Below are 21,259 nucleotides of genomic sequence, written 5' to 3'. Positions count from 1 at the left end.
TCGGTTAGGACATATACTTTGTGTATGACACAACTAAGTTTTCCAACAATTGTTTACAGACAGATTATTTCACTTACCACAATTCCAGTGGGTCAGAAGTTTACATACGCTAAGTTGACTGTGCCTTCAAACAGCTTGGAAAATTTCAGAAAATTATGTCATGGTTTTAGAAGCTTATGATAGGCTAATTGACATCATTTGAGTCAAATGGGGGTGTACAGTATGTTTACAGTATGTAATTCCTAATAGTAATTATGCATTGGTGATCTATGCTCTGAGTAATGGTAATAAACCTATCACTGTCACTCACTACATATTTACATGTAGCCCATTACACCTCAATTTAATTGATTTGTGAATACAGTACACCTACACACACTGTAACAAAACATCAACAACTGCAGAGGTCAATAATGGATATTCGTTCTAAGTCAACGGGTTTACCCCGTTTCACGCGACCGACCGAAAGGCAGGTGCCAAAGAACAGATTCAGCACCATGGCCAGCTCCTCTCTTTACGCCTGCGCGACTTCGTTCAACAATTCTAGAGCTCAACTGGCAGGAAGAGGCCATAGCTTGCGTTTTTCATTGAAGGAGACACTTTCACTCATTCGCGCCCCTCCTCCCTTTCTCTCCCACCTCCTCGCACATCCGTGGCAGTGACTGGCGAGTCACCGTGCAGGAAGAGATTTCCGTGCTGTGTCTGTGTGCGTGCAACATCTCTCCAAGCATAAGTCGTATTTTATGGTAACCTTAAGAAAAGGCTCAGCGAATTCGGGTGTCTTTCGTTTTGAATCAGATAACGGTTTAATTTCAGTTTATTGTTCGAATTCGTATCAATTTCACAATTTCTGCAAATAGGAGTTCTGCCAGGCTACATCCTCTCTAGGCAGCGATATGTTGGATCCGTCATCCAGCGAGGAGGAATCGGATGGTGGGATGGTCGAGGAGGAACACCATCACAAGGAGGCATCGGCACCCCAGAGCGGAGCCCGCATCTCTCCAAGCCGGACGAGCGAGAGCTCCGGCGGACTTGCGCCCAGCAGCAGCAGTCGCAGTAGCGCTCGCCCGACCAGCCCGAGCCCGTCTGCTGCCAGCGAACAGGAGAAGGTGGAAGAGGCCAATTTGCAGAAGGAGGAAGAGGAGCGCAAAAAGAAGCTGCAACTATATGTATTTGTGATGCGGTGCATCGCCTACCCTTTCAATGCAAAACAGCCCACGGATATGGCTAGGCGACAACAGAAGGTGAGCCATACACGGTGGCGGGGACGTAAATCACCACATGTCAACGAATAGCCTCCTTTTCACATCAATGATTAGCTAGATGCTGTCATACAGGGCCGGATAAAAGCTACATTAATAATAAACCTACCATCCCACAAACCCTCACGCAATATCATCATATCTAATTGATAGGCCATACCTTGCAAACATTAGCCTTTTCCTCCAACATTGTTTATATGAATGTAGAATGTAGCTGAATTCAGCCATGCATAATACGAGGACATGAAGCACAGGCAGCTATGGTGTGGGTACGTAGGCAACCATCATGCAGATGGATGTTGCAGAGAAAAAAACACGGTTCTACACACACAGTAATCAGTCGCAGGGCCTGGCAAACCGTCCAATCCGTGCACCGTGTCATTTATAAATGTATATTGCGGAAGGGAATATGTTGAATATAACCTAAATAAAGCAGTGTCGTTGCAGTTGAAGACATCACCATTTGACTAGATTTAATTTGAGGTCTAGAGCTGTGTGCGGTGCTATTCCTGTTGTAGGATAAAATGTTTGGCTTTTTGCGCCATCACTTGACCCCTCGATTCATTTTCCCAAGGTGACTTATAGCAAGACCCAAGTCCTGACAAGATTGAGGACATTTGGAAGGGCTGCACATGTTCCTTTTAGCGGGGAGACTGCAGGCAGTCTATACCATAATACATATTTATTAATAGAAATTAAATGATTTAGTCAATCAATATTTGATTGGGTCACGTGATCCACATACCATCGAACCATACTATTTAGATAGGGTCAATAATGGTTTATTTAAACCCTTACCCTGTTTGGTGAATAGGCATACATTCAGCCTTCAATATGCCACCCATATTTCGTCCCAATATAAACCACGGGTGTAAAACATATGGCCTAAATATATATTTTATTTTTTTGGGTGAACTTAATATAGCCTACTTTAAAAGGACTAATACCAAATAGAAACTGTGTAGGGATGGTAATTGATCTACATTTATACTGTTTCCACGACTGTTTCCGGCTCACTGATAATCACCCGAATTAAAGCTAGACAGTCAGGGAATATCGAAAATTCCAAAAACTATGGATAGAGGACTATCTTTCGCAAGTTTTGACTACGAGGAAATAAAGATAGGGTAACCAATTCTCAGTGTGGCCCTCCGGCCCTACTTGAAGACCGAATGCGGCCACGGGGCAAAATCAGTTTGACACCCCTAATATAAACTGTCCCTATAGGCGACCGTGTAGGCTAGATATAGCTGATTTTGAGAACATATTGTACTGGTGGCAATTTATCAACCGTCGCGGGATGCTGCCCAATCGACGCAACATGTCCATAAGATACCGAGAAAAATATAACCCTAATGGTTAACGGAATATCAGTTTCTTCAATACTAAATCGCTAAATTTAGTCATAAGTATGTTTTGGACGAGTGTCTATCCATTGTTCCTATGATCAAAAACAACACTGTTGATCCATGTTGATTTGCTATATAATAATATCAGTAAAATCAGTCGGCATGCCAGATAAGGCCGTTTGTGTTGGTTTGCATTAGGTTGGTGGAGGTAATAAGATAATGTTGTTATGATCCCACAGGCCCACTATATGATGTCCATATTATCATATTTTTAATTGCAAAGTACAATGGCAGGCTACAGTGTTTGCAAAATGGCATAGGTCTCTATCCCTATACACTCTTATAAAAAAGCTGCTATCTAGATCTTTATAGTTATATTTTCATTTGAGTAATTTAGCAGATGCTCTTATCCAGAGCAACTTACAGGAGCAATTAGGGTTAAGTGCCTTGCTCAAGGACACGTGAACATATATTTCACCTAGTCAGCTCAGGGATTCAAACCAGCAACCTTCCAGTTACTGGCCCAACACTTTTAACTGCTAGGCTACCTGCCAGCCTCCACAGAGTCTACATTGAACCGTAAAGGGTTCTTCCTGGAACCAAAAAGGGTTATTTTATGGGGACAGACAAATAACCCCTTTGGAACCCCTTTTTCTAAGAGTGTATAGCGCACCCTATGAGGCCTGGTCAAAAGTAGTGCACTTCCACTGCACTATAAAGGAAATACATGTAGGTTGCCATTCGGGAAGAAGCCTCACTTAATTTCTGTTCATTAAATGGCAGACGAACGCTTGTTCTTCATATCTGTGATGACTCATGGGAGTCAGCATGGGTACAGTGCTGTATTGTAGGCCTACCCACTGATGGGATAAAGGGCAGTGTATTTAGCACATTTACATATTATTATCCCCCATCAGAGGAGGCTGATGGCTCCAGAGGAGATGGCTGCTGTTTTACAGGCTCCTAATCAATTGTGCTATTTTGTGTTTTTTTCTCGTTGTTTGTAACTTATTTTGTACTTAATATTTCTGACCAAAAAGCGCTTCTGCATACAGCTATTACTCACTTTCTTTATTAACGAGTCGGACGCCAAGGATTTACTGCAGATACCGGACCAGGCCCAAATCCTCGTCATTTGCATGAAGAAAATAAGCCGATACAGGGGACGCAGGTGTGAGAATTAGTCGGCGAGTGGGTAACCCTCCGTCCTATTAGCCAACGTGCAATCAATGGAAAATGAACTGGATGAGCTCCGTTCAAGGCTATCCTACCAAGCAAACTGTAATATCTTATGTTTCACTGAGTTGTTGCTGAACAACAACATGAATAATATACAGTTGGCTGTATTTTACAGACCTTTACTCTATAGACAGAGACACGTACAAAGCTCTCCCTCGCCCTCGTTTTGACATATCTGACCATCATTCTATCCTTCTGATTCCTGTTTACACACAAAAACTAAAGCAGGAAGTACCAGTGACTCACTCAATATGGATGTGGTCAGGTGATGCAGATGCTAAGCTACAGGACTGTTTTGCTAGCACAGACTGGAATATGTTCCGGGATTCATCCGATGTCATTGGGGAGTATACCACATCTATCACTGGCTTCATCAATAAGTGCATCAATGACATCGTCCCCACAGTGACCTTACGTACAGACCCCAACCAGAAGCCATTGATTGCAGGCAACATCCGCACTGATCTAAAGGGTAAAGCTGCTGCTTTCAAAGAGTGGTACTCTAACCCAGACGCTTATAAGAAATCCTGCGATGCACTCCGACAAACTATCAAACAGGCAAAGCGTCAATACAGGACTAAGATTAAATCCTACTACACAGGCTCCGATGCTCATTGAATGTGGCAGGACTTGCAAACTATTACGGACTACAGAGGGAAGCCCAGGTGTGAGCTGCCCAGTGACAGAAGCCTACCAGACGAGCTAAATTACTTCTATACGCACTTCGAGGAAAGCAACACTGAAGCTTGAGCACAGCAGCATTTCCTGACAACTGTGTGATCACGCCGGCTGTAGCCGATGTGAGCCGAAGACCTTTAAACAGATCAACATTTACCAGGACGTGTACTCACAGACATTTTCAATCTGTCCCTGAGTCTGTAATACCTTCATGTTTCAAGCACACCAACATAGTCCCTGTGCCCAAGAACACCAAGGTAACCTGTGTGAATGACTACTGACCCGTAGCACTCACGACTGTAGCCATGAAGTGCTTTGAAAGGCTGGTCCTGGTTCACATCAACATATTCATCCCAGAAACCCTAGTCCCACTCCAATTTGCATACCGCCCCAACAGGTCTAGAGATGACGTAATCTCTATTGCACTCTATTGCACACTGCCCTTTCCCACCTGGACAAAAGGAACACCTACATGATAATGCTGTTTATTGACTACAGCTCTGGGTTCAACACCATAGTTCCCTCAAAGCTCATCACTAAGCTAATGACCCTGGGACTAAACACCTCCCTCTGCAATTCGATCCTTGTCTGCTTGATGGGCCACCCCCAGGTGGTAAGGGTAGGCAACAACAAATGCCACGCTGATCCTCAACATGGGGGCCCCTATTGGGTGTGTGCTTAGTCCCCTCCTGTACTCCCTGTTCACTCATGACTGCGTGGCCAAGCACGACTCCAACACCATCATTAAGTTTGCAGCGGCACAATGATGGTAGGCCTGATCAACGACAATGATGAGACAGCCTATAGGGAGGAGGTCAGAGACCTGCAGTGCGGACCCAGGACAAAAACCTCTCCCTCAATGTGATCAAGACCAAGGAGATGATCGTGGACTACAGGAAAAGGAGGGCTGAGCATGCCCCCATTCTCATCGACGGTGCTATAGTGGAGCAGGTTGAGAGCTTCAAGTTCCTTGGTGTCCACATCATCAACAAACTATCATGGTCCAAACACACCAAGACAGTTGTGAAGAGGGGACTACAATGCCTATTCCCCCTCAGGAGACTGAAAATATTTGGCATGGGTCCTCGGATCCTCAAAAAGTTCTACAGCTGCAACATTGAGAGCATGGTTGCAAGACTGCCTGATACGGCAATTGCGCAGCCTCTGACCGCAAGGCACTACAGAGGGTAGTGCATATGGCCCTGTACATCACTGAGGCTAAGCTGCCTGCCATCCAGGACCTCTACACCAGGTGGTGTCAGAGGAAGGCCCTAAAAATTGTCAAAGACTCCAGCTAACCTAGTCATAGACTGTTATTTCTGCTACCGCACAGCACGCGGTACCAGAGCGCCAAGTCTAGGTCCAAAAGGCTTCTTAACAGCTTCTACCCCCAAGTCATAAGACTGCTGAACAGCTAATCAAATGGCTACCCTGACTATTTGCATTCACCCTCTTACCTTTTTTAAGCTGCCACTCACTGTTTATTATTTATGCATAGTCACTTTACCCCTACCTATGTACATATTAACTGAATTACCTCGACTAACCTGCACATTGACTCTGTACCGGTATCTCCTGAACATAGCCTCGGTATTGTTCTTTTATTGTTTCTTTTTTATTTTTATTTTAGTTTATTTAGTAAATATTTCCTTAACTCTTATTTTTCTTAAAACTACATTGTTGGTTAACGGCTTGTAAGTAAGCAATTCACGGTAAGGTCTGCACCTGTTGTATTCGGCACATGTGACAAATAACATTTGATCTGATTAGATTTTTTTGGTGTGGGGGCAGCTCTTGGAATGATGCCATTCCATTTATTTTAGTCCATTACAGCCATTACTATGATTTCATCCTTCGATTTAAAGTGCCACCAGCCACCACTGGTGGATACATCTAGAAACAATATACAGCCTATAGTTTTTTCCTATAGTTCCAGATTAGTCACCGGAATACGATGAAAGCGTTTGTGTAATGAAAGGACTTGAAAGCCCTTCTGTGTGGCTGTGTAGCGGAGGAGAGGAGAGGAGCAGCCAGGGTGCAGCATTATAATCCGTTATTAGGACTTGGGGCTGGCACACCAACAGAACATAGTGACTTGGGCTATCAGTGTGAAACAGGCCTTGGTACGGAAATAAAGAAAGAAAGAAAGACAGACAGACAGACAGACAGACAGACAGACAGACAGACAGACAGACAGACAGACAGACAGACAGACAGAGGCAGAAGTAGAGGAAAAGGAGTTGGGCTGTTGCTCCTTGAAGTGCAGCGCTGTGACCCTGTGAAAGACACAACACAATGGGGCAATTACTGACTGTCACTTCCTTTTGAGGCCCATGAAAAATGATTTCTTCAGTCTGAAAGCTCTCTCTCAGCTAAAGGGAGAAAGGGCATATTGTGAACATTGCTGCTTTGCTGTGCTGCCATTGGGTCTATTCTTAAACACCAAACATATTTGAGTCAGTGTGTGTGCATATAGGCTCATGTACTTGTGTACATATTCGGTGTATGTGAATTTGTGTACACAGATTTGTATTCATATGTGACATTACAATGCCTCTACTGGAGTTTGTTTGGGTATTAGGGATGTCAGTGGATTACTCACACCATATTCTACCTACCTTCCTCTATCCATGATTCATCTGAGAAACACCAATTCCCTGCACTATATTCAAACCTCAATCTCTGACTGACCCTTCATGAAATAAGCAATCCCCCTAACTGCTGGGTCCACCGCCACATCACTGCTCTCCTGCTTCTCATCTGCGCCTCCTCTGCTGCCTGGGAACAGCGCAGGCCTGAGGAATTCATTATGAACAGGATTGAGATGCAAATCAGTGGCGAATTGAGAGGTTGATGAAGTTAGCATTCTTGTAATCTAGTAGTCGTGCTTCTGCAATGCACTTCACTCCGCCAATCCTCTGCTTGTCGTTTGGTCCTCAAGGGCTTTTTAATGACGCTGGTGAAGAGATGCCAACGTGGCTCTCCCTGGAAATAGTACGGAAATTATCATGTCTAGTGTTTGTGTGTGTTTTGTCCATTTACTTTGGATGATATTTGGGGTGGCAGGTAGCCTAGTGGTTAGAGTATTGGGCCAGAAACTGAAAGGTTGTTAGATCAAATCCCCAAGGCAGTTAACCCACTGTTCCTAGGCTGTCATTGTAAATAACAATTTGTTCTTAACTGATTTGCTTAATTAAACAAAGGTTAAAATATATATTGTGGGACAGAGTGTGCAGGTTTTTATCCATGTCTGTCCGAGGTTTTGTTACATGTTTGAAGTGGAAACAAGATGGAAAGAAGCAAAAGAAAGACTACGCCCTACACACTCAGTACTAATACACCTATGGGCTCCGGTCAAAAGTAGTGCACTAAATAGGGAATTTGGGACACAGATGTTTAGCGCAGAGAGAGCCTGATGGAAGGATAGGATTTGGAGGATGAATGCTGTGTTAATATAACAAGATAAGTGAAGTGGATCGGCCCAACTCATTAGCCACATGAAAGCCAGGGTCAGACCGTGGTGATATATCAAAGCAGGGATAGGAAGGAAACAGGTGGCGGTAGGTAGTGCAGTATGGTTTTAAATAGCCATGGAGGGGTGAATTTCATTTCAAGAGGTTCCCTCCCTTCATATCCTCTTGTTCACTCCCCTTCACAGATCTGACAAGACTGGGTAGGGGAAAGCAATATGGCAGAAACTATGTACTTGCCTAAGATCCATGAATGGGAGTGGAGGGCAAAGGGGAGAGATCATGTTCCTAGAATTAAATGCAGGCCAGCAACACCAATCTTCAAGGAGAGTAGGACTGGCATCTCAAATGGTACACTATGCACTATATATTGTGGTGCAAAACTTCTGACTTGAGCCCTATAGGCCATGGTCAAAAGTACTGCACTATGTAGGGAATAGCGGGCCATTTGGGACGCAGTAGTGTCTGGAATAGTCTACAGTGCCTTGAGAAAGTATTCGGCCCCCTTGAACTTTGCGACCTTTTGCCACATTTCAGGCTTCAAACATAAAGATATAAAACTGCATTTTTTTGTGAAGAATCAACAACAAGTGGGACACAATCATGAAGTGGAACGACATTTATTGGATATTTCAAACTTTTTTAACAAATCAAAAACTGAAAAATTGGGCGTGCAAAATTATTCAGCCCCCTTAAGTTAATACTTTGTAGCGCCACCTTTTGCTGCGATTACAGCTGTAAGTCGCTTGGGGTATGTCTCTATCAGTTTTGCACATCGAGAGACTGAATTTTTTTCCCATTCCTCCTTGCAAAACAGCTCGAGCTCAGTGAGGTTAGCTGGAGAGCATTTGTGAACAGCAGTTTTCAGTTCTTTCCACAGATTCTCGATTGGATTCAGGTCTGGACTTTGACTTGGCCATTCTAACACCTGGATATGTTTATTTTTGAACCATTCCATTGTAGATTTTGCTTTATGTTTTGGATCATTGTCTTGTTGGAAGACAAATCTATGTCCCAGTCTCAGGTCTTTTGCAGACTCCATCAGGTTTTCTTCCAGAATGGTCCTGTATTTGGCTCCATCCATCTTCCCATCAATTTTAACCATCTTCCCTGTCCCTGCTGAAGAAAAGCAGGCCCAAACCATGATGCTGCCACCACCATGTTTGACAGTGGGGATGGTGTGTTCAGCTGTGTTGCTTTTACGCCAAACATAACGTTTTGCATGGTTGCCAAAAAGTTCAATTTTGGTTTCATCTGACCAGAGCACCTTCTTCCACATGTTTGGTGTGTCTCCCAGGTGGCTTGTGGCAAACTTTAAACAACACTTTTTATGGATATCTTTAAGAAATGGCTTTCTTCTTGCCACTCTTCCATAAAGGCCAGATTTGTGCAATATACGACTGATTGTTGTCCTATGGACAGAGTCTCCCACCTCAGCTGTAGATCTCTGCAGTTCATCCAGAGTGATCATGGGCCTCTTGGCTGCATCTCTGATCAGTCTTCTCCTTGTATGAGCTGAAAGTTTAGAGGGACGGCCAGGTCTTGGTAGATTTGCAGTGGTCTGATACTCCTTCCATTTCAATATTATCGCTTGCACAGTGCTCCTTGGGATGTTTAAAGCTTGGGAAATCTTTTTGTATCCAAATTCGGCTTTAAACTTCTTCACAACAGTATCTCGGACCTGCCTGGTGTGTTCCTTTTTCTTCATGATGCTCTCTGCGCTTTTAACGGACCTCTGAGACTATCACAGTGCAGGTGCATTTATACGGAGACTTGATTACACACAGGTGGATTGTATTTATCATCATTAGTCATTTAGGTCAACATTGGATCATTCAGAGATCCTCACTGAACTTCTGGAGAGAGTTTGCTGCACTGAAAGTAAAGGGGCTGAATAATTTTACACGCCCAATTTTTCAGTTTTTGATATGTTAAAAAAGTTTGAAATATCCAATAAATGTCGTTCCACTTCATGATTGTGTCCCACTTGTTGTTGATTCTTCACAAAAAAATACAGTTTTATATCTTTATGTTTGAAGCCTGAAATGTGGCAAAAGGTCGCAAAGTTCAAGGGGGCCGAATACTTTCGCAAGGCACTGTATCTAAATCTTGATCTGATGCACCCAGTCCGAGTCGAGAGCTCCGCAGTCCACTCCGACAACAAAGTAGCATCATGAAGTAGAAGAATGTCTCACCTACATTTTAAAAGAACCCTATTGGTCCTGGCCAAAAACCTAGCCAAAAGTATTGCATTACATACAGAATATAGTGCCATTTGGTCTTCCTAGCAACAACTCCAGGTCTCATGGCTTGACATCCTGTAATTGTTGCCAGGAATGACAGGATAGGCCATTCCTTTAAACAACCTAGTGGTGAGATTAGGTAGCTGCTAGGGCTACAAGATTCTGGTAACTTTCCCAAAAATTTGCTCCTGATTTTGGGAATGTTCAAACCAGGATTTCTGGCATTCCTGGGAAGTTTGGAAAAGTTGAAATCTTTCAAGGTTAGCTTCCGATACTGTATTGGTCACTTGGACTGCATTATTTAGGTTTGATGGGTAGAGGCCTTCAGTTGGCTTACTGATAGTCAACATTGCCATTAGTCTCCCTTATTACAGTGCATTCGGAAAGGATTCAGACCCCTTGACTTTTTCCACATTGTTACGTTAAAGCATTCTAAAATGTATTAAATAGTTTTTTCCCCCATGCGGGCTGTCATGTGCCTTTTACTGAGGAGTGGCTTCTATCTGGCCCCTCTATCATAAAAGCCTGATTGGTAGAGTGCTGCAGAGATGGTTGCTCTCCTGGAAGGTTCTCATCTCCACAGAGGAACATTTGGGTTCTTGGTCACCTCCCAGACCAAGGCCCATCTCCCCCGATTACTCAGTTTGGCCGCGCGGGCCGGTCTAGGAAGAGTCTTGGTTTTTCCAAAGTTCTTCCATTTAAGAATGATGGAGGCCACTGTGTTCTTAGGGACGTTCAATGCTGAAGACATTTTTTCGTACCCTTCTTCAGAGCTGTGTCCAGACACAATCCTGTCTGGAGCTCTATGGACAATTCCTTCGACCTCATGGCTTAATTTTTTCTCTGGCATGCGCGGTCAACTCTGGGACCTTATATAGACAGGTGTGTGCTTTTCCAAATCATGTCCAATCAATTGAATGTACTAGATGTGACGAATCAAGTTGTAGAAACAGCTCCAGGATGATCAATGGAAAAAGGATGCACCTGAGCTCAATTTTGAATCTCATGGCAAAGGGTCTGAATGCTTGTGTAAATAAGTTATTTCTGTTTTTTGTATTTCATGAATTTCCAAAAATGTCTAAAAACCGGTTTAGCGTTTGTCATTATGAGGTATTTATTGAATCCATTTTTTAATATGGCTGTAACATAACAAAATGTGAAAAAGTCAAGGGGTCGGAACACTTTCTGAATGCACTGTACATGCTAAGATGCTGGAAGAACATGACAGGAAAGAATGAGATCCTAATAAGCCATAACAGGGTGTAAAATAAATAAAAAAAGAAAGATACAATTCCCGGTTCTGGGTGATAGTAGCATGATACCACAATGGACCTTCAAGTTCCTGTCGTGAGATTAACCAGACATTGAATCCTGGTCATGCCACAGTTGGACAGCAGCTAATGATTACACAGCTGGGAATACTCTGTGTGTGATCAGATGATGAAGGATTATTGATTCATTAATTGATTAAGACACCAAGATGAAAAGGAACAGGCCACATACCTTTTTTCCAATCAATAAACCCCTCTCCAGGAACATATGAACTGTGGTTGGATGATTCAGCTCTTACAAGGTAAACATCACATGCCTGCAAGATGATAGTGAAGGACTAGTAACATTGAATAAGGGATGGTCATTCCATGACTGTATGAATAAAACACGTAAAATCCCAAATCTGTAAACATGGGCACCCTTATAGATATCATCCTAACCAACTTGCCCTCCAAATACACCTCTGCTGTTTTCAACCAAGATCTCAGCGATCACTGCCTCATTGCCTGCATCCGTAATGGGTCTGCGGTCAAACGACCACCCCTCATCACTGTCAAACGTTCCCTAAAACACTTCAGCGAGCAGGCCTTTCTAATCAAGCTGGCCCGGGTGTCCTGGAAGGATATTGACCTCATCCCATCAGTAGAGGATGCCTGGTTATTCTTTGAAAGATTCCTTCCTTACCATCTTAAATAAGCATGCCATATTAAAAAAAATGTAGAACCAGGAACAGAGATAGCCCTTGGTTCACTCTAGACCTGCCTTCCCTTGACCAGAACAAAAACATCCTGTGGCGTACTGCATTAGCATTACATTGCCCCTGTGATATGCAACTTTTCAGGGAAGTTAGGAACCAATATACACACGCAGTTAGGAAAGCTAAGGTTAGCTTTTTCAAACAGAAATAAGCTTCCTGTAGCACAAACTCAAAAAGTTCTGGGACCACTGTAAAGTCCATGGAGAATAAGAGCACCTCCTTCCAACGGCCCAAGCTAGGAAACACTGTCACCACCAATAAATCTGCGATAATTGAGAATTTCAATAAGCATTTTTCTATGGCTGGCCATGCTTTCCACCTGGCTACCCCTACCCCGGTCAACTGCCCTGCACCCCCCAGAGCAACTCGCCCAAGCCTCCCCATTTCTCCTTCACCCAAATCCAGATAGCTGGATTAGTATAGTTTTGAGACACTAAAAACTATTATAGTCAAACATGGTACGGTACTACTTCCTTAGCCATCATTTATAATACATTACATGATCTATAATTAAGCAATAAGGCCCGAAGAGGTGTGGTATATGGCCAATATACCATGGCTAAGGACCGTTCTTTTGCACAACACAGCCCTTAGCCAAAAGCCCCCGAGGTGCGTTATTGCTATTATAAACTGCTTACCAATGTAATTCGAGCAGTACAAATAAATGTTTTGTCATACCTGTGGCTGTCAGCCAATCATAATTCAGGGCTTGAGCCACCCAGTTTATAATACATTACATTATCTATACATTATTGGTATCAGTATAGAATGTAATTTATACAAAAAATAAATACATAAGTACAATAGATAAAAGGATGTGTGTGTCTGCATGTCTGCATTGATATTAGCTATGATGTGCCATGGTTCCTCTGCTCCTGCTGCTCTCAGCTGTTTTATAACAGGCCTAAATCTGGCAGCCATTAGTTATGACAATAGGGTAACTGTACCTTGTTAATTAGTAGTAAACCTGTGCTCTTTTTATGTGGTTCCACTGAGCCCATTAAAGTTTGTACACTAATACCTCCTATCTAACAGACAGCTCAATTAGTGCTAAGAGTAATGGGAACCCACCCACACCTACAGTTTGGGTTTACCCCTACTAGAATACAGACATTAGAGAGTAACACTGGACTGGCTCTCAGGCTGCGTTTACACAGGCAGTAGAATTGGTTAAAAGATCAGAATTGAGCTGCCTGTGTAAACGCAGCCTCGGTGAGCTGGAAAGGAAAGCACAAACAAATAACAAACTAGGATAGATACCAATAGAAATAGAAAACTGGAGAGGCTCTGGAAAGCACATATAAAGCAATGCACAACACAAGACTTCTTAGGCTGTCCTGTTGAAGAATATATATGTACAGTTGAAGTCAGAGGTTTACATACGCTTAGGTTGGAATCATTAAAACTAGATTTTCAACTACTCCACAAATTTCTTATTATCAAACTGTAGTTTTGGCAAGTCGGTTAGGGCATCTACTTTGTGCATGTCACAAGTCATTTTCCCAACAATTGTTTACAGACATATTATTTAACTTATTACTTACTGTATCTCAATTCCAGTGGGTCAGAAGTTTACATACACTAAGTAGACTGTGCCATTAAACAGCTTGTAAAATTCCAGAAAATGATGTCATGGCTTTAGAAGCTTTTGATAGGCTAATTGACATCATTTGAGTCAATTGGAGGTGTACCACTGGATGTATTTGAAGGCCTACCTTCAAACCCAGTGCGTCTTTGCTTGACATCATGGGGAAATCAAAAGAAATGAGCCAAGACCTTAAAAAAAAATTGTAGACCTCCACAAGTCTGGTTCATCCTTGGGAGCAATTTCCAAATGCCTGAAGGTACCACGTCCATCTGTACAAACAATAGTCCGCAAGTACATACACCATGGGACCACGTAGCCGTCGTACCGCTCAGAAAGGAGATGCATTCTGTCTCCTAGAGATGAACGTACTTTGGTGCAAAAGGTGCAAATCAATCCCAGAACAACAGCAAAGGACCTTGTGAAGATGCTGGAGGAAACAGGTACAAAATTATCTATATCCACAGTAAAACGAGTCCTATATTGACATAACCTGAAAGGCCGCTCAGCAAGGAAGAAGCCACTGCTCCAAACCCGCCATAAAAACTGCCAGACTACGGTTTGCAACTGCACAAGGGGACAAAGATTGTACTTTTTGGAGAAATGTCATCTGGTCTGAAGAAGCAAAAATAGAACTGTTTGGCCATAATGACCATCATTATGTTTGGAGGAAAAAGGGGGAGACTTGCAAGTCGAAGAACACCATCCCAACTGTGAAGCACGGGGGTGGCAGTATCATGTTGTTGGGGTGCTTTGCTGCAGGAGGGACTGGTGCACTTCAAACAATAGATGGCATCGCAAGGAGGAAATTACGTGGACATATTGAAGCAACTTCTCAAGACATCACTAAGGAAGTTAAAGCTTGGTCACAAATGGGTCTTCCAAATGGACAATGACCCCAAGCATACTTAAAGGTGTGGCAAAATAGCTTAAGGACAACAAAGTCAAGGTATTGGAGTGGCCATCACAAAGCCCTGACCTCAATCACATAGAACATTTGTGGGCAGAACTGAAAAAGTGTGTGCGAGCAAGGAGGCCTACAAACCTGACTCAGTTACAGCAGCTCTGTCAGGAGGAATGGGCAAAAATTCACTCAACTTATTGTGGGAAGCTTGTGGAAGGCTACCCAAAACATTTGACCCAAGTTAAACAATTTAAAGGCATTGCTACCAAATACTAATTGAGTGTATGTACATTTCTGACACGCTGGGAATGCGATGAAATAAATAAAATCTGAAATAAATCATTCTCTCTACTGTTATTCGGACATTTCACATTCTTAAAATAAAGTGGTTATCCTAACTGACCTAAGAGGGAATTTTTACTTGGATTAAATGTCAGGAATTCAATTGTATTTGGCTAAGGTGTATGTAAACTTCAGACTTCAACTGTAGCTATGGTTTTACTGAGCTAGTGTGACAGACTCATGCCTACTGCATGACTTTTGTGGTCCACTGAGCTAAAGCCTAGGCTGTGTGCTGTGGTTTTAGTGAGCTTGGAGAGACATTAAATATATAGCCTACAGTGTGCTCAGGTATTGAAGTACTGATTTGATTGTCCTCACATGCATGGCTTGACAGATATCTTCAGTGCCATACATCTGCTTGTTGTTTCCTAAAATGAGGTCTAAGGCTTACTGGAGCAATGGGATGAAACCCAGGGAGGAGAAGTGGATTGGGAGGAGAAGTGGATTTGGAGAGACAGAGAAGAAGAGTGATTGGACAGTGAATGGTTTTGTCCTAGTAGAGAGACAGAGAATAGGAGTGATTGGACAGTGAATGGTCTTGTCCCAGTAGAGAGACAAAGAAGAGGAGTGATTGGACAGTGAATGGTCTTGTGCCAGTAGAGAGACAGAGAAGAGGAGTGATTGGACAGTGAATGGTCTTGTCCCTGTAGAGAGACAGAGGCAGAGGGGCATGAGCTCATGAGCTATATCTGGAACATTACCACCTCTACCCCTCCTCCACTCCAAGCCCACATACACTTCTGCCTCTCCTTTCCTTCCTCCCCTTCTCCCATTCTTCCAACCTCCCCTCCCAGAAGTATAATGGGACAACAACACCAGTGTAGAGCAGCAGCCAACGCCCTCCAGGGGCTGAGTATGCGTGCGTGTGCATTACCTCAACACCCTGTTATCCCATTGGTTATCAAGATTTCCCCCTTCCTCACCTCATCAACAACCTGTCTTAAACAGAAATGTTTTCCTGCTCACTCACTCACTTTCCCCTAACTACGCAACCCCAATTAGTGTGTGTGTGACCTTTCATCTACCTCAGGAGTAGAGGAGTAAGCCTCCTCTAGGTCTCCTGCCTATCTATCTATTGCTGTCCTAAAATGAGATCAGAAGGGTACCTAGATGCTTCATTCATGTTGTATTTTTATGGAGTGTTTAGCTTAGCTTCTCTCCTCTCTTAACTTTCACTCAATCCCTTTAATATTTCTCATATTTGTGTCGCTAATCCCAACAGCATTCATATTACAGCATGAGTCTGTTCTGTCTCCCGTTGTTGAGAGACTCACGATGCCAGCCTGCGTTTTCAAACAGGTCCCATAGATTTATATTGGAGGCAGACAATATGCCCACCCACATACACACGTTCACACACAGAGACAGAGAGAAGGAGATAAAAAAACAAGAAACAGCTAAATATAGAGAGGATGGCCCTAGGATCTGTTTCTTGGATCCTTGATGAAGGAAAAGCACTATCAGAAGAGTGTTTTTTCTGCCTAACTTGCCCAGACAGAGCCACCAAACTTGCCCAGACAGAGCCACCAAACTTGCCCAGACAGAGCCACCAAACTTGCCCATACACAGCCACTAAACTTGCCCACACACAGTCACCAAACTAATCCAAGTTTATCATTTTAAAAGGCTAATTGATCATTAGAAAACCCTTTTGCAATTATGTTAGCACAGCTGCAAACTGTTGTCCTCACATGGAATAGCCTTAATTTTTCAGAACAAGAATAGACTGAAGAGTTTCAGAAGAAAGTTCCTTGTTTCTGGACATTTTGAGCCTGTAATCGAACCCAAAAATGCTGATGCTCTAGATACTCAACTAGTCTAAAGGACAGTTTAATTGCTTCTTTAATCTGCACAAGAGTTTTCAGCTGTGTTAACATAATTGCAAAAGGGTTTTCTAATGATCAATTAGCTTTTTAAAATGATAAACTTGGATTAGCTAACACAACTTGCCATGGAAGCACAGGAGTGATGGTTGCTGATAATGGGCCTCTACGCCTATGTAGATATTCCATTAAAAATCAGCCGTTTCCAGCTACATTAGTTATTTACAACATTAACAATGTCTACAATGTATTTCTGATCAATTTGATGTTATTTTAATGGACAAAAAAATAGCTTTTCTTTCAAGTACAAGGACATTTCTAAGTGACCCCAAACTTTTGAACGGTAGTGTGTATTCTGACGAAACACTGAACTGGTACAGGGAGAGAGAGAGAGAGAGAGAGAAGGAACCTGCCCTGACTAGCAGCATGTTCATGTGCGTTCTGAGCTGTGAACTTGGTCTGAAGAACGGGGGATGGGGGGGGGGGGGGTGATAGGAGCAGGGGGAGAACTGTACAAGGTGTTCCTCTCGAAAGATCAGCTCTCAGAGAGCCTCACAGAGATCCTGATATGGGCTGTCTAGAGCCTTAGTATTGGGTTATGGGCTAGAGCATGGGGAACAAGGTGTGGTCTGCAGCCTGCCTTGGGAAGTGGTTGTGGGCCGGAGTCTGTCCTGGGGAAGTGGTTGTGGGCCGGAGTCTCTCCTGGGGAAGTGGTTGTGGGCTGGAGTCTGTCCTGGGGAAGTGGTTGTGGGCCGGAGTCTCTCCTGGGGAAGTGGTTGTGGGCCGGAGTCTCTCCTGGGGAAGTGGTTGTGGGCCGGAGTCTCTCCTGGGGAAGTGGTTGTGGGCCGGAGTCTCTCCTGGGGAAGTGGTTGTGGGCCGGAGTCTCTCCTGGGGAAGTGGTTGTGGGCCGGAGTCTGTCCTGGGGAAGTGGTTGTGGGCCGGAGTCTCTCCTGGGTAAGTGGTTGTGGGCCGGAGTCTCTCCTGGGTAAGTGGTTGTGGGCCGGAGTCTGTCCTGGGGAAGTGGTTGTGGGCCGGAGTCTCTCCTGGGGAAGTGGTTGTGGGCCGGAGTCTGTCCTGGGGAAGTGGTTGTGGGCTGTAGTCTGACCTGGGGATAAGTTAAATGTTATGGCAGGGGCAGTTTGCCCATTTCCCTCAGGTGCTGTGCTGTTTGTGGAGCCTGCATCAGACACAGACACAGTACCGGACTCTATCTCTATCTCTATTTCTCTGTTTCTCACTTTCTCTCTCTCTGTTTCTTTCTCTCTCTCTTACATGTCAACGTTCTCTCTCTCACTGCATCCATCCAGTTGAAAAAAAATAACAATATTGTGGAAAAGGCCATACAAGCACATTTGCTGTTATGCTATACAATGACCTTCAGCTTACACAATAGGAATCTAATTTTACATTAGACCCAATTATCACTCATATTCAGCAGCACAGGGTTGGGTTTTCATACCTTTTTTTAACGTTTATTAACAAGGCAAGTCAGTTAAAAACAAATTATTATTTACAATGAAGTCCTACCGGGGAACAGTGAGTTAACCGCCGTGTTCAGGGGCAGAACGACAGATTTTTACCTTGTCAGCTTGGGATTTGATCCAGTGACCTTTCAGTTATTGACTCAATGCTCTAACCACTAGGCTACCTGCTGCCCCAACCACCATGTAATGGCAGAAGAGGTTAAACCAAACATTCAACATTTTAACCCTCATAATTTTTACTCTTTTGTACACTTTACACTATTGGTTAGTGAATACATATTATGTGACAGGCAAGTATAGAGACACAAGTGATAATTTAATAACAATGTTGACAGCTAATTAGTGCGTGAAGACATATTTGCCTCGTGGCATCATATTGTGACATAATGCATGAAACAAACTGAATTTATTTTTCAAATTAGCAGTGGTTGTATAAGTGGTTGTTTAAGCAATGTTGTTTAAGCAATGTTAGCATAAGTTGGCAGAAACTCTTCAAAGGGGGGGACACTCTTGACCCAAACTGCTACAGACCTATGTCTATCCTACCCTGCCTTTCTAAAGTCTTCGAAAGCCAAGTCAACAAAGAGATTACCGACCATTTAGAATCCTACCATACCTTCTCCGCTATGCAATCTGGTTTCAGAGCTGGTCATGGGTGCACCTCAGCCACGCTCAAGGTCCTAAACGATATCTTAACCGCCATCGATAAGAAACAATACTGTGCAGCCGTATTCATTGACCTGGCCAAGGCTTTTGACTCTGTCAGTCACCACATCCTCATCGGCAGACTCGACAGCCTTGGTTTCTCAAATTATTGCCTCGCCTGGTTCACCAACTACTTCTCTGATAGAGTTCAGTGTGTCAAATCAGAGGGCATCTGGCAGTCTCTATGGGGGTGCCACAGGGTTCAATTCAGGACTCTCTTCTCTGTGTGCATCAATGATGTCGCTCTTGCTGCTGGTGAGTCTCTGATCCACCTCTACGCAGACGACACCATTCTGTATACTTCTGGCCCTTCTTTGGACACTGTGTAAACTAACCTCCAGACGAGCTTCAATGCCATACAACTCTCCTTCCGTGGCCTCCAATTACTCTTAAATACAAGTAAAACTAAATGCATGCTCTTCAACCGATCGCTGCCTGCACCTGCCCGCCTGTCCAACATCACTACTCTGGACGACTCTGACTTAGAATATGTGGATACCTACAAATACCTAGGTGTCTGGTTATACTGTAAACTCCCCTTCCAGACTCACATCAAACATATCCAATCCAAAGTTAAATCTAGAATTGGCTTCCTATTTCGCAACAGAGCATCCTTCACTCATGCTGCCAAACATACCCCTGTAAAACTGACCATCCTACCAATCCTCGACTTTGGCGATGTCATTTACAAAATAGCCTCCAATACCCTACTCAACAAATTGAATGCAGTCTATCACAATGCCATCCACTTTGTCACCAAAGCCTTATATACTACCCACCACTGCGATCTGTACCCTCTTGTTGGCTGGCCCTCGCTTCATACGCGTTGCCAAACCCACTTGCTCCAGGCCATCTACAAGACCCTGCTAGGTAAAGTCCCCCCTTATCTCAGCTCGCTGGTCACCATAGCAGCACGCGCTACAGCAGGTATATCTCTCTGGTCAGCCCCAAAACCATTTCTTCCCTTTGCCGCCTCTCCTTCCAGTTCCTTGCTGCTAATGACTGGAACGAACTACAAAAATCTCTGAAACTGGAAACAGTTATCTCCCTCACTAGCTTTAAGCACCAGCTGTCAGAGAAGATCACAGATTACTGGAAATGTACATAGCCCATCTATAATTTAGCCCCAGCAACTACCTCTTTCCCTACTTTATTTATTTTGCTCCTTTGCACCCCATTATTTATATCTCTACTTTGCACATTATTCCACTGCAAATCTACCATTCCAGTGTTTTACTTGCTATATTGTATTTACTTCGCCAACATGGCTTTTTTTTCCCTTTGCCTCCCTTATCCCACCTCACTTGCTCACATTGTATCTAGACCTATTTTTCTACTGTATCATTGGACTGTATGTTTGTTTTACTCCATGTGTAACTCTGTGTTGTTGTATGTGTCGAACTGCTTTGCTTTATCTTGGCCAGGTCGCAATTGTAAATGAGAACTTGTTCTCAACTTGCCTACCTGGTTAAATAAAGGTGACATTTTTTTTTTTTAAATAAAAAATAAATGCCATATAAATCAGGACTTAAATATTATATATACAGTATATATACGGTAGATACAGTACCAGTCAAAAGATAGGACACACCTACTCATTCAAGGGTTTTCTTTATTTTTACTATTTTCTACATTGTAGAATGATAGTGAAGACATCAACACTGTTAAATAATACACATGGAATCATGTAGTAAGCAAAAAAGTTTTAAACAAATTGTATATTTTAGATACTTCAAAGTAGCCACCCTTTACCTTGATGACCAACTTTACATGGAATGCTTTTTCAACAGTCTTGAAGGAGTTCCCACATGTACTGAGCACTTGTTGGCTGCTTTTCCTTTACTCTGCAGTCCAATTCTTCCCAAACCATCTCAATTGGGTTGAGTTTGGGTGATTGCGGAGGCCAGCTCATCTGATACAGCACTCCATCACTCTCCTTCTTGGTCAAATAGCCCTTATACAGCCTGGAGGTGTGTTGGGTCATTGTCCTTTTGAAAATCAAATTATAGTCCCACTAAGCGCAAACCAGACGGCATGTAGTAACTTTTTTGGTTACTGCATGATTCCATATGTGTTATTTCATAGTTTTGATGTATTCACTATTATTATACAATGTAGAAAATAGTAAAAAATAAAGAAAAACCCT

At 43.2% G+C, this 21,259-nt stretch overlaps 1 protein-coding gene across 15 annotated transcripts in view; it reads left to right on the top strand.

The window, feature by feature from the left end:
* Positions 1-682: 682 nt before the first annotated feature.
* LOC110528345 (calcium-dependent secretion activator 1) overlaps positions 683-21,259 on the top strand; it is a 177,138-nt gene continuing 156,561 nt past the window's right edge. For 14 of the 15 annotated variants that reach the window (XM_036983939.1, XM_036983937.1, XM_036983931.1 and 11 more), the window contains exon 1: positions 897-1,244. In XM_036983939.1, the coding sequence (XP_036839834.1) occupies positions 897-1,244 (348 nt within the window). Of the gene's footprint in view, positions 1,245-21,259 lie in introns of all 15 variants that reach the window. The other variant, XM_036983924.1, reaches the window with a different exon arrangement.

This window comes from Oncorhynchus mykiss, chromosome 7 (genome assembly GCF_013265735.2).
Source record: "Oncorhynchus mykiss isolate Arlee chromosome 7, USDA_OmykA_1.1, whole genome shotgun sequence".
Lineage (NCBI taxonomy): Eukaryota > Metazoa > Chordata > Actinopteri > Salmoniformes > Salmonidae > Oncorhynchus > Oncorhynchus mykiss.
The sequence above is the reverse complement of the archived record's forward strand: the minus strand, read 5'-3'. Positions and strand labels throughout refer to the sequence as shown.